Source organism: Trematomus bernacchii, unplaced genomic scaffold (assembly GCF_902827165.1).
Source record: "Trematomus bernacchii unplaced genomic scaffold, fTreBer1.1, whole genome shotgun sequence".
Taxonomy (NCBI): Eukaryota; Metazoa; Chordata; class Actinopteri; order Perciformes; family Nototheniidae; genus Trematomus; species Trematomus bernacchii.
The window spans coordinates 2,257,932-2,272,140 of NW_022987727.1; the positions used below are offsets into that span (position 1 = coordinate 2,257,932).

The following is a 14,209-nucleotide window of genomic DNA, read 5'->3' on the forward strand; positions in this document are numbered from 1 at the left end:
TATTAATGAACTAAAATTTGGCAAATCTGTAAAAGATTGTAGTTGTTGAGATAAACAGCTGCATCCTTTGTATAAGTTCATTACATTTCTCTCCAATGTATTTCCTGTGTCCCAGGTGCCCCGACCTGCAGATGCCCGAAGGGTTTCACAGGGCCAACCTGCAACCGTCAGACCTGTCAGGACTACTGCCTGAGTGGAGGAAACTGCTCCGTCAACATGGGCAACCAGCCCACCTGCAGCTGCCCCCCCGAGTACCAGGGGGACCAGTGCCAGTACAGTGAGTGAACCTCAGAGGCTGCTACATTTAGAGAACTAGACTCACTCGTAGACTGTAAATGGGTGATGAAACAAATCTGAATGGATGCACTTATTCTTCTGTTGTACTGGATGCAAAATCCCCACCATTAATACAATCCATTGAAACAAAGTTAGAATCTATGTCAGTTCTTTGCCCTTCTCACACGTCTCTCTTCCCGTCCTCAGCTAACTGTGAAGGGTTCTGTCACAACGCTGGAACCTGCTTACAGACCGCCAACTTCACTAAAATCTGCACGTGCCCCTCACAGTTCATCGGACACCTGTGTGAGCTGGCCAAATGTTCCTTCTGTGGAAAGGGCAAGTGTCTGACGTCAGCCTCAGGCGAGGTGTCCTGCAGGTAGGTTCACTTAGAAGTCTTCACAAAATAAATGATATTTAGATTTGTAATGTAAGTGAATGTTTATTTTTTAAATCAGACATCTATCTATGCACATCACCTTGCATGTTGCATTGAGACATAGCACCCATATGTTTTAACATTCTTAATGTGTTAATGCTGCTATATCAGGACTTATTATCAAGCAACATAAATAACTGTTTTCTGTATGTGTGTGTGTGTGTGTGTGTAGCTGTCCCAACGGTCAGACCCAACCCAGCTGCTTTTCCTGTTTGGACTATTGCTTAAATGGACAATGTTCAGTGGACACCCGCACACTGCTGCCTCAGTGCAAGTAAGATACAGTATGACACACAACGACAAACATTATTACACTTTCTTCATCCTTTTTCTGTCTTTTAAACTCACAATTTTTTCAAGCAAATTCACTTGGAATTAAGATTTCTATTGTACTGATAAGTCGAACCAAAGTGTTTACATTTCTACTGGTAGTGACCCCGATTTATTAATAATTTGCATACATAAATCACACATACTGTAACTGTCTCATTGTGTGTCCAGGTGTCCTGAGGGATGGACGGGGTACCAATGTGAAATTGCAGCACCTTCTGTGGATTCTGCTACTTCCAGTGGAAGTAAGTTACACATTTCAGCGTGTCTTGTTTGAAAAATATGAACTTTGGTCCTATTTGCTCACGTTATTTGCTCTCTCACAGGTTCTGCCTCCGTGGTGATCCCAGTGCTCCTGCTGCTGTTACTGGCCCTGCTGGTTGTTGGTGCCATCTTGTGGTACAAGCGGAGAATGCGCGGGTGAGTCTTCTTAGACTTTAGATCATAGCTCCATTGTTCATCTGTTCCTCACACTATCTAGCTTCTCTTTCTCCCTTATCTCCTGATAACCAACGATTTCCTGTCTCCCAGGTCTCTATGGCGGGGCAAATCTCGCTCTCAGTCCTCGCGGTAACTTCATAGGGTTACATCATTTACCTGTTGACCCACAAATTGTGTCCCCTCCCCTTCCCTAATATCCAGTCAGATTGGCCATACTGTATGTCAGTCCATATGTCCAGTCTGGTGGTATTTGTAGAAATCTGTCTGTCCTTGCCTGCCATTCTCCCACCCAGCCACACAGGGACGTATTGACTCTTATCTGATGTAGCTTTGCTGGTGATGCACAAACTATTGAACCGTTTCGTCCTTCTTGCATCTCCATACCTTCCCCTTGTTTACATGTTAGGCTTACACTATGTGCTTGCATAGTAAAATATATGACTGTGCATCTATGAACAATGTTTATGTGCTTGCAAATAGCAGAATATTTGCAATGTGGAAATCCAAAATGTTCCACAATAGACATGCTGCAGTATATTCTCTGGGTTTGATCATATGACCTTTTTGCAAAAAGCTCATTTGACAACCTTAAATATATGTTGTATTGATTGTGTGATTCGTATGTTGCTGATGCTGAGTCAGTACCTGGTTCATGCCAAGTTGTCACACTTAATTCATTTGTAATTGCTTGCTTTGTTAATGAATGCGTTTGCCTTTGTCTGTCTGCAGTGCAAAGGGCTTCCAGCACCACCGAATGACAAATGGAGCCATGAATGTTGAGATTGGGAACCCTGCCTATAAGATCTATGAAGGAGACCCCGACGATGACGCTGGGGAGCTCCTGGATTCAGACTTTGCTTTGGACCCAGACAAGGTAACAAGCTTAAAGTGCTCTTAAATAGTGGTCTGCTCACAGAAAAAGAAAAAGAATTGACCCCAAGTTGTAAAAAGCAATGCTAATGTATGATTTGTATGTACCTGCATTTCTGGGAACTCCTGCAACCACCCTCAAGGAGAAGAGTGCAATTTGATGTTTGGTAGCATTTATTTGGTAAAAAGTAGATCGAATAGAAACTACTCTAAGACAGGCCTATGAATTATCCAGAGTGACCAGGACAATGTATTTTGAAAGGCACACTCAATGCTTTGATCCCAATTTGACTTGCGTTGGTAGCAGAAATATTACTCTTGATATGTCAAACCCTCAGCTTATGACGTTATTTATCATCTATATTATATTTAGGGATAGATAGATAGAAAAAAATGCATATATAAACTGAAAACAGCTTTTTGATGCAACAACCTGTTACAACTTGAATTAATACAAAAACAGGGTTGAACCAAATTCAATTCATTAAGAAAAGTAAATAAGATAAAATCAAAGTAGTGTGGGCTTCCCTGCAGACTCTTATGACTGAGAGCGAGCGAGAGAGATAGTGAGGAAGAGGAAAGGTCTTTGTGAGGTGCTTCTGACAAAAAAACAGGAGCCCAGACATGTTGGCGCAGGTTCTGGTGGTAGGAGGGAAAATCTTTGGTTGTTTCTATTTGGGTAAACTTCCCTTTAAGAGCCTAAATGTTTTTTCTTGTAATTTGAATGTTCTGACCTTTTCAAACACAACATGCAGTAAATGCCACCTTCACATGTTAAGAATCTCTGCCTCTATGTGCCCTTTGAGTCACCATGTAATTTCCTTTGCTCTGCAGCCCACCAACTTCACCAACCCAGTGTATGCCACCCTGTACATGGGCGCCCAGCACAGCCGCAACTCTCTGGCCAGCACGGACGAAAAGAAGGAGCTGCTCTCCGCGGGCGACGAGGACATGAGTGACCCGCTGGCGTAGAGCTCGGACTGAACTCTGCCAACCCAGCGCTGAGCCCACGAGCTCTCTCATCTTATGCCTTTACCAACTGAAAAGAAAAGCAACAAAAAAAGCGAGAACACTGTATAAAATGTATAAAATGAAGGACTACTTTTTTAAGTGATTGCAGTATTATATTTTGTTCTTTGACAAAAAAAACCCTCTGGTGACGAAAAGGAACCATTTTATAGACATTTATTCAGTTCTTCTCTTTAATTTTTGCTCACCTCCTCCTCACAACTCTCCCTCCCCTCTCACGCATATAGCCACTACCTCTGTGCAAATGTAAAAGATAGAGAGATACAAACGGCAGTGGAACAATTTTTATTTTTTATTTTTGTATGAATTCTATAGGGGAGGAGGACAAAAAAGAATATTGTTCCATCCTAGAAAACGTTGCCAAGTCTTTGTTGTTCCTGAAAGAGAAAAAGGGTCAGTGCTCACTAAAAATGCTTCCTGGTGTGGCTCTGTCTTTCACGTCATGTGTACTATGGGATGTGCTGCTGGAGGTCTGGAGGAGTTCACATGGAGCACGCAGAATCCAAGATGGCGTCTGTTGTGTTGTCTCGAAGAACTACATTCAAGTGATTGTCTTTGACCTCCTTGCACAGACTGAAGTTATACATATATATATATATATTTGCATATATATAAACCTATTAACAAAGTGTCTTGAAAATATACCCAGGAATACAAACATCAGTAACAAATAGCAGTCCGTACTTTTAAACTTTTTTTTCGTATAAGCGGCATACTTTTTGTCAGCAATGAATGAGTCAATGGCAGTGTGCTGGATGAAGATGATTGTAACAAAGTCCACATTCCAGGAGGAAGAGTCTGGGATGGATATCCGTGGCCTTGGTTTACTGCAGGACACTCTGGAGACGGATTTAGCTCTGAAACTGTTAAAGGTCTTTTTTTTCTTTTTAGAGTGACGGTAAGCTTCTGTGAATTTCCGGTCATCACTGAAAAACACCCTGCGATGATCAACTAGCTGAGGATGGTTGCATTTGGCTTTTGTTCCTTGTCTTTTGATTGTAAATGTAATTTCAGGAAAGTGCGGGGAGGCAGTTTGATGGTATGTACTTCTGTGCGAGATTGAGTTTTTTTTTGTCTTTTTAAATTGTAGGCCTATGTAATTACATGGACGTGTAATTTAGGTTAATGCTCATTGTTAAGTGCATTCCCAGGAAGGGGACGAGCTTCCTGATAAGCATTCCTTTGTTAATTCCTTTGCCTTGCTGCTAACGCTAACCCTCTGTCTGTCAGTCAAACTGGTTTTTAGTCTTAAAGTGTTGCTCTCTCTGTCTCACTGCTCACCACGATGCTTTTAACTGAGCTTATCAGCCATACCTGTCATATCACTCTGCATGGTGCTCACACACACACACACACACCCACACACCCATCCTGTAGGAAACTAGCTTTGCCCCTCACTTGTCAAAAGTATTCATCACATTTGATTTCTTTGCATCCTGCTCTGTTAGATTTTCACATGTAAATTAGAACAATCATTTTTCAGTTGGAGAATTTCTTTTGGTGGAAAAAACCCACATGGATATTTGTGGTTCTGATTGTTTTGTTATGATTTTATTTCTTTTTGATATAAGAAATTAAATGGATTTTTATAGTAGAAAGGTACGGTGGCTCTGTCCCTCATTTTGAGAGAAGGAAAAGTAATCTCTAATTATTTCTGGTTGGAGTACATCACAAGTAAACAAATATCCTTTAAGAAATCAGAAATAAAACATTAAAATATAGTAATCACTTGTTTTGAATGTTGCTTCATCAAAGAAAGAACAGCTTTGTTTAAACTCTGAGATATAATGACAGTCTTGTATTTACATAATTGTATCATATTTATTATTTAGGAATGTTCATCTTTCAGTCAATATACAATAGCATTGAGCATATATTTTAAAAAGTAAATTTCTTGATTTGAATGTACATGAATATAAATGTCTACTAAGACAAGTGTCTCATACATTGAGCCAAATTAAGTAGTGTAAAGATCTCTCGCTCCCTTTGTGCCAATGTCATGTAAGTTTCATCATCTCTCAAAATCAAAAAAGCTTAAGACCTCATAGGAATGGAAACGTCCTTCATCCATCACCACATCTATAGCAGGTTTAAATCATCCGAGCCCTTACGCAGCAGGTTTCTTCTTTACACATTTGTCACCTCCCAAATGTCACTTTAAAGTGTGACAGAAAGTGTTGTCGAGGCATATAACATTCATCGTTAAGAACTACTTGGACAAGGCACAAATAAAAGTCCATTTGTAAAGACATTTATCTACTAGAGAGGTAAACAAAATAGTTATCTTACGTTCTAGTTGTTACCTTAAAGCTGGACGTTTCATCTTTTGCATATTGTCAGTATTATAAGACTAATGTTATACAACAAGGCAATTGAAAATACAATCTTTAACAAATGAAGGCTGTCAAACAAGAAATGATGGCTGATAACACCGTTTACACAAAAAGGCACTTCTTAAGCAAAACATAAAACATTGAAGACATTTTGGTTTGATTAGCTTGTCCAAAAGAATCAGAAGAATAGACGCTCTTCCCTCCAAGGTACATGCGATTGAAGTCTTGATTGAATGTGTTGAAGTAAGGAAACGTAAATGCCTCATGATATAGAAGCTTGTCTATTATGATTAGAAGTCTCTTTAAGGCAAACATCCCAGCAGCAGCAGAGTTGGCATCTGTCCTTGGCTGACTCTCAGTCCTGCTACGTCTGCATAATCTGAGGAAATGAACAGTCTCTGGGAAAAAGATCCACATGGTGGCAGGCATTTGTTCGCAAAAGCAAAGTTCTTCCTGCTCTGTGGTCCGCCAGTCCTCAACTCACCTGTCTCGTAGTCCTCTCTCTCCCCGTGGCACAGAGCAGGGAAAGTCTTTTGTCTGCCTTGAGACAGAAGTAGCCCTTCTGTAATGATGCCTGCTCACTTAAAGTGGCTGTAAAGGGCCTCCATAAATAAATAAATTACCCAGCTCTGTCCCTCCTCTCAGTCTTTGTGATCTGCAGCCTCAGGGTTGAGATAGACCATCAGGACACAGGGGGGGGAGGTTATAGTGTGGGGGGGGGGGGGGGGGAGTATAAGTGACGAATAAGTGGTTTTAGGGTCTCTTCCAACCGCTCCGGATCAATGCGTCAGCTCGCAGGAAAGGCTGGTTTCGGAGATCTGTGAGTAGGGGGGGAGAGAGGGGTGAGAGACGGGGGCACACATGTTAGAGGACCCAGGGGTCAATCTGCAAAATGTCTTCTTCCTATCTATTGTTCTCTTTTCCAGTTTACCAGTTCAACAGCTACACCTAATTACCTAAGGTGTTTCTATTATTTTGTCCAACACTTCTTTTCAGAGGGTAAGACAAATAACAGAAACACCTTTCTTGTTAATGCAATACAGCTCAAAAGTGCCACAAACATCCTCCAAAACTGAACGTTATAAACATAATAAAGGTAGGATTGTTGCATTAGATTTATCTAGGTATCAGTAATAAACTGGCAATTGAGTGTATATGTATATTTTGGTCAAATTATAAAAAGCTATTACTATTTAATTACTTCTGCAGTTAAAACTTGATCTACTGTTATACTCAAAAGTATCAAATTAGCAAATAAGGGCATTAACAATAAAGACTAAACATCAAATGACACGTTCCCAAAACCTTGCATTTCGCCTGGAGGTGGTGATGCATAAAACAGTGAAATGCAAGGCTTTGGGAATGCTTGTTAGGACAACTTTGTAACACTTATATTGCAGCAGTACCAATAAAAATAGCCATTATTATTACAGTTACAGTAAAATGGTCAACAAGCTCTTTAAATCGCTCGGCAATAATCGAGCTGAATGTGCCTGAAGTAACAGAAAAACCTCTCAACTCTGTGACAAATGACACAGACTGAGTTCATGTGCTGTTTATGTGACTGAATGTGGGATATTTTCAGAGCCTGTTGACCAAATAGCTGCTCAGCACAGCGCGGATGACAGTTAGCAAAGACAAAACATGGCGGACGTTGTTGACAGGTAAGGGTGAATGAACACTGGACAACATGCAACACATAATAGGAGGAGTGAGGATGATGATGATAAAGATGACCTTAAGATTCACAAGGGGGCATTTCAAATCTACAAATATGTTCTCAAAGACTTGGTGGAAAAATAAAAAAGGGAATTCATGTTTTAATGGCTGTTGGGGCAAATCATATTGTATTCCAGTCTTTAATGATCTTGTTTTCTAACTAGTGTGTTGTAAAGCAAATTTCAGTGCTGTGAAGCTTTCTCTTTTTTAATGTTTTTTGCATAAAAGCTCGAGCTGAAGCAGCTGACATCACTGTAGCAGCACACAGGAGCCGGAGGGCCAAGCAGGCCGGGACTAAGCCAGGCTACCTTCCTTACCCTCTCATAGGAGTGGGAAATACTGTCATTAATCTTCTTTTCAGCTGGAGGTGGTAGAATAAACAGTGGTGGTTGAGGAAAGAAGAGTCACATGTTAGCAGGAAACCAACACCAAACAAGTTAGTTTCATGGAACAGGCATTGTTGATAAAATTAGCCAAACCTCTTTGAGCGACCATTTTATATCCAGTTAAATGAAAGAAATATGCCATAATAATGCACAGCCTTTTACATTCGTCATGCAAGAAGCTCTCATTAAAGAATTGTATCGTAGTCATGGCTGGTTGTACTCGTTTTTATCAATATATTTTTTTCACACACAAAAATATATTGACCCTGTACAACTTTTTTTCCCATGGTGCTTCAGGCAAAGAGGTTTGGCTGACTCCTATCACCTGACGCCTGATAGGAGTCCTTTAAACAGAAACAACCAAATGACGGCCCAAGTTAGTTCACAGTAGTTATAGTGAGGGTGAGGGTGAGGGTGAGGGTGAGGTTGGGGAGGTGACAGGGATCATGCTGCATGCACAGTGGGTCATGAGGCGTACGAGAGACCCCTGGACAACCTTGGCATTAGGGGGAGGGGCTAGCAGTTGGCGTCGTCACAGAGGTTGGCTTCACAGAAGAACCGTGAGCCGCGTTTAGCAGTGCGCGCTGTGAAGGGCACGCTCTTCAGTACTGGGGGAGGAGGGGGGGGAGAGAAAACATGTCACACCTGAGACACTGCCCTTCATGGGGGACAAACACTGGATCTCCTTTAGGTTTCTTTCAGGGGTCCGTAAAACAAACCTGTGACATTTCTTTATGTCGCACAGATCTGTAGAAACACACCTGGTAAAACCCTCAGGAGGTATTTAATAGGATTAGGGACAACACTTTACTATAAGTCGCCCTATTTTGTAAACAAATAGACATCATTTTACAAAAAACAGCTGTAATTATATTAAATAAGTCTTCATAGAAGAAATGATAGTCCCTGATAAATACTACATTAATGAACACTTAAACATGTCCTTATATTTACATACGACAACATTACATTATGGTATAAAACATTTATCAAATACTTGCTAAAAAAGGGTACTTAATGTAAAGTGTTATCAGATAAGGGGCACCGAGGATATCTTTGAAAGGTATCATTTGCAAAATAAGCTGTTAACAGCTTAAATAGTAGTGGGATATAAGCATTATTAACTATTACAATAACATTAATGCAACATTTATATTATTTTAAGCACTGATCCTGACAAAACATTAGTCAGTTAAGGTGTTATCCTGAGGCTGTACAGTAGATGTGTATTTCTTCTTTACGTTAAAGCTCAGATATGTGGGAATCTAAAACGTCTAAGTATTATCCACGGTCTGTGTCTCAGTTCCTATAAACAGAAACTGTTATTTGAATAATAAAAATGACTTAAATAATGATACTGTAAATAATGATTCTGCAGACTAAATGTAATGTTCATTTGGAATCAAACTGCCCGTCTGACTATCTACATGTTGAGGCTCGAAAGCTTTAGTGCAGTGCATTTCTAAGCCGGGAGTGACCGGAGGCTGCTGTGCTGCTCTGGGCTCCAGATGTGCTGCTCTGGGCTCCAGAGGTGCTGCTCTGGGCTCCAGGTGTGCTGCTCTGGGCTCCAGATGTGCTGCTCTGGGCTCCAGATGTGCTGGTGTCTGGACTACATAGCACAAGGTGCATTTCAAAGGAGCTGAGCAGTGAATGACCACAGTCATCCTCGACCTGCTACCGGGGCTGCTGGCCCCCACATGGGGTCTTTTTAGGGTATTGTCTGTCCCACCTGTGATGATGTCCTCTATGGTGCCATCCTTGCCCTCGTACACGGGCCGGTGGTCTTTGGCCTGCCGCTTGCGCAGCTCTGCGATCAGCTCGTGCTGCTGCTGCCTCTTCTTCTGGGACTGGACCTGGATCAGCGGAGGAGAGGATATTTGTCCGGTTTACTTTATTTAGCTCTGAGTAAACATTTGAGTATTCAGCTCTGTTGCACTTTGACTGTACCTTGGGCTCTTGCTGTTTCGCCTCCTGAGCCAGTAACTTTTCTCTCATTGCGTCCTCCTGCTTTTTCCTCTGCTCGTTGTCTGCCACTGCATCCTGGTGAGAAGAGAAAAACATGATCAGTAAGTGCAACCAAAAATAAAGCTCAAACAAATCCAAGTCAATACATCTGTGGCCCTAAAATGTATGAAAAACAGGATAACATTTCAACTAAGACTTTTGATTACATTTTCATAATGCTTTACTATGAATTTATTACATTTTATGTTCAAAATACTGAACTATGATTTGTTTAACATGACATTTTTCATATTTAAAACAACTATACGATTTATTCAATAAAGTCATATTTTTGAATATAATATTACCTTTTTCATTATATTTTTCTAAATACTACATATGTCTTCTTTTATGATATTTTTGACATACTGTACGATACTATGATTTTTTTAATATGCCATTATTTGTTGTTTTTCCTATTAATTTTGAAACAACTGCTACAATGTTTTTTTCACACACACACACGACACACGACACACACACCAACACACAAACACACACACACACCGACACTGACAAACACACACACACACACATACACACAGAAATCCTTGTGTTGCACGTTTCCTTAAGCAGATCCCATAAATCGAGACTGAGAACAATCTCAGGAAGTGTGTTTTGTGGTGGGGCAGGGCGAGGCGGGGGTAAAGGGGGAAGAGGGAAGGGGGGGGTGGGGTGCAGTCTAAACACCACAGCTGCAGCTCTGGAGTCAGACCCAGCTGGCCTTTCCTGTTATTTGGCCTCCGAATATACGCCACGTCCTGTGTCGCAGAGGCCTCCAGCGCTCTGCCCTGCTCTCAACGAGACTGACAGCCTCCGAGCGCTAAACCAGGAAACCACTGGTCTGAGCTGCACCCTGTCAGTGAGGAAAGATACATAGATGCTGCTTGGTGTCCTCACCTTGTAGGCCTTGATAAAGCGCACTAACACGGGGAAGAACACCGAGGGCGGAGTCGTCTTGGCACTCTCTCCGAAGTAGTTCACCACATTGTTGAAGGCTTCCTAGAATCGGGAAGGACAGTGCCAGAGTGGAAGCATTGTATGTAAACACTGTTGAGTCATGATTGTTTGTGTGTTAGAGGTCACAGAGCTGCACCTGGGGTACAGTTAGCTTTTCTGTCTTTTATGCTTTTTGAGGTGAGGCGGTAGGACTGTGTTGTTTACCTCTGCTGTCTTGGCGTCTTTCTGTAGCTTGTCCAGCTGTGTGTCGTGGGCCTGGATGAAGCCTTTCAGCACCGCATGGTCATGGAGACTGCACTCTCTCCGGATCAGGTCCATGCCTTTCCCCAGCTCTCGGACATCAATCAGCACATTTTCCAGGGATACTTTGAACGCAGTCCATAGGGAATATGTTTTATTGGCAATAAAAGAAAAGAGAGGAGAGCTTTTCTTTTTCTCCAATATAAAAATAGGATGAGAAATGAAACTGTCTTGTTATCTGAACATGGACTTGTAGGAATTTATCTTTTTCTTTTTTTGATGTTATTATTTTATTTTCTCCCTGGAAATGGGTGTATGTATGTATATGTGTACATATGCATGTGTATGTATATATAGCATTTTGTTTATCTCTGTGAGTATTTAATCATCATCATTTTTTTCTTTATCCTGCTAATTTTGTTTGTTTTTTCGGATGTATAAACTGTCTAATTGTTGAAATAGTAGAATAAATAAATTTAAAATAAATTTAAAAAGACAACAATATATGGACACGATTTGATGTAAATGTGAAGATATACCATAACTGACATTACTATTAACTTATAAGGAATTGACGGATCTCACCTGCTGCAGCTTTATCCACATAGTTCAGTTCATTGTGGAAGTTAGCCAGTTCAGGGTACTTCTCTTTCAAAATGAGACTTATGTAGTGGAGCAACGTCATCTTCCTGTCTGTAGACTTAGTGTCCAGCAGCTGTGTACCAAGAAGAAAAGGAGAATCAGTGAGAGCACTGCACATATGAACTGTGAAATGAACTTGCTATTTTTAGTAAGGGAAAAAACGAAGCACTAGGAAAATGTCTCCAAATTCTGCTACCTATTACTCACCAGATCAAGACTTTGTAATTTGAAACCATAAACGCAGCCTCGCTTGTCGCTGTTCATGTAGTTTCCCAAGGCTAAGATGATCTACAAGTAAACCAAAAAGAATAAATTAACATGCACTGAGAATACCAACTCTGATGCAAAAGAAACACTACTCAGATAAACATTTCTTACCTCAAGCACTCTTTTTAACTTTGGTGCGGATTTGACTGATCCAGAGGCAGCAATGACTGCATTGAGCTGCGGTGTGAGCATGTTCAGGTTGTCAGAAAAGTTCCCAACAAAGGTGATGATGTTCATTCTCTGCGTGAGCCTCTCAATCTTGCTGAATAACAACATGAAGCGATCTTCCTCTGTCAGCTGGTCGAGTGGACGCCGCTCCCGCTCGTACTGACGCATCACCTTCACCTCCGTCTCCGTGGGCAGGAATCGCATCAGGCACTCCACAAAATCGACGGGTAAGGCCTTGAGGTCAAACCTGAGTGAGGATAACATGTATTTAAACTGTTTTCTATCTGGTCTATAGCTCAAAATGTATTTCAATATAAGGTAAAGTGCATACTTCTCTATTGATTTGCAAATCTCCTCTGAAGGCTTGTTAGCCTTCCGCAGTGTGATGGCTAAGTTCTTGGAGCGATTGGCGTCGAGAAGGCTGATCTTGTTTACCGCCTTCTGGGCTACTTTGCTCTTCGTGCAGGAAAATTCCACAATTGGACCCTGGGCTCTGGTCTTAAACAGCTCCTCAAACCTCTCCAGATCCAGCTCCTGCAGAGGGACAGTTATTTACAACATTTATTAAAAGGTCCCAACCCATTTGCTCTAATAGCTTCTTCATATGAGCTTCTAGTATTTTCTGTTAAATATTGAACAGTTATGGTTCATTTCACACAAGCAATATCTTTAATATCTTTGTGCACTTCTCATCTGTTTGGGCGGGGCATATTGCAAAGAGGTGATGTCATGTATTTCAACGCACCAATCAGGATTGATCTAATTTACCTGAGCTTTTGATTGTAAACGATACATAAGAATGTTCTTTGTCAAGACTTTAAGTCATGGGTTTTCAGGATCTTTTTAGTCATTTGATTTGCTTGATATACCTCCATCACACGTTCATCATCAATCTCGTTGAAGACTGTGCCATTGATCTGATTGGGCTTTAAGGCCGTCCAGTTGAACACAGGCAGGCGGAACTTGGTCTTGATGGGCTTCTTGATTCTGATAGCTATAGAAAAAATGTATATGAAAGTGTTATCTCAGTTACTTGCGGTGGAATAGAAAGCAAATGTATACATAAGTATTGGTATTGGCTCTCACCTGAAAGACCCAAACTCAGGATAACTGATGGAGAAGTGCCTGGCAGAGGAGGAGCGGGAGGAGGTGGCGGGACGGGTGCGCCATGGCCTATAAAAAGAACAATTATTAATACACTTTTCACTGGAACACTTGAAAAAAACCTGTTTAGAATTGTATTCATGTATTTATTTGTTTCATTGTGTTGTGTCTTTTAATCTTGATTATAACTTTAATTTTCTGTGTCTTGATTCTTTTTAGTTCTCCTTATTTTTAACCTTCTACAAAAGAGATTTCTTTTCATCATGAAGCCTTTTCCTGCTTAGATAAAGTTGCAAAAGGAGCTGAACACTGCTGTCAGTACTGTTCATCCTGTGCTATTCTGCTTGCACCCTCACACACAAAGGAAACCACTTGTATTTCCCTTTCCTGTCTGGGGTAGAAACACACTGCTGTGACCTATCACCTGGCATGTCACGAATCAACAACGAAGGGGAACTGAAAATAGACATCCTCTGAGGGACTTCAGTCCACTTTCACATATACGTGTCACCCGACATAACCACTGTGCGTCATTGTCTGTCACCTGAAGCAGAGGGAAGAGGAGGAGGAGGTGGTGGAGGTGGAGGAGGGGGTGGAGGTGCTTCACTGGCTGGGGGTAAACTCGTGTCTAGTCCTGGTTGGATTAACCCAGCTGTTGAACCCAAAGAGAGTTGACCAATGTCTCCCAGTGGGATCCCGAGGCCACTTGTCCCAACACCACCCCCGACAACCAGAGGCTCAATGGCAATGTCTCCGTCAGCCTTCTTGTGCAGGCGGATGGTGCCTTGCTGTTCCAGCTCCAGAAGTCGCCTCTCGATGTTGACGTGCCTCTGAGAAGCGGCGTCCTTCTCCTTGATCATCCTCCTCAGGGTGGTGACCTGGGTGTTGGTCGACTCGTACGTCTCCTGGAGAGTCACCAGGGGGCGATAAAGAGCAGAAACACAATGACTTTACATGCCAAAGACACATCCTGTTTCCTGCTGACCTAAATTGCAATCACA

The 14,209-nt window shown here is 41.6% G+C and overlaps 2 protein-coding genes across 7 annotated transcripts in view; one reads left to right on the forward strand and one right to left on the reverse strand.

The window, feature by feature from the left end:
- Positions 1-4,987, forward strand: part of lrp1ab (low density lipoprotein receptor-related protein 1Ab) — an 86,167-nt gene extending 81,180 nt beyond the window's left edge. Inside the window, exons 83-89 of one of the 2 annotated variants that reach the window (XM_034144957.1) lie at positions 116-277; positions 484-655; positions 888-989; positions 1,217-1,290; positions 1,372-1,465; positions 2,216-2,360; positions 3,191-3,471. In XM_034144957.1, coding sequence (XP_034000848.1) covers positions 116-277; positions 484-655; positions 888-989; positions 1,217-1,290; positions 1,372-1,465; positions 2,216-2,360; positions 3,191-3,328 — 887 coding nt within the window. In that variant the 3' untranslated portion in view covers positions 3,329-3,471. Of the gene's footprint in view, positions 1-115; positions 278-483; positions 656-887; positions 990-1,216; positions 1,291-1,371; positions 1,466-2,215; positions 2,361-3,190 lie in introns of both variants that reach the window. The other variant, XM_034144956.1, reaches the window with a different exon arrangement.
- Positions 4,988-5,186: 199 nt separating this feature from the next.
- Positions 5,187-14,209, reverse strand: part of fmnl3 (formin-like 3) — a 31,109-nt gene continuing 22,086 nt past the window's right edge. For 2 of the 5 annotated variants that reach the window (XM_034144962.1, XM_034144958.1), the window contains 13 exons: positions 13,753-14,113; positions 13,191-13,277; positions 12,974-13,098; positions 12,436-12,638; positions 12,048-12,351; positions 11,877-11,957; positions 11,613-11,742; positions 10,992-11,152; positions 10,728-10,829; positions 9,771-9,863; positions 9,553-9,676; positions 8,320-8,431; positions 5,187-6,536 (listed from right to left, as the gene is read on the reverse strand). In XM_034144962.1, the coding sequence (XP_034000853.1) occupies positions 8,340-8,431; positions 9,553-9,676; positions 9,771-9,863; positions 10,728-10,829; positions 10,992-11,152; positions 11,613-11,742; positions 11,877-11,957; positions 12,048-12,351; positions 12,436-12,638; positions 12,974-13,098; positions 13,191-13,277; positions 13,753-14,113 (1,863 nt within the window). In that variant the 3' untranslated portion in view covers positions 5,187-6,536; positions 8,320-8,339. The other 3 variants (XM_034144960.1, XM_034144961.1, XM_034144959.1) reach the window with 3 other exon arrangements.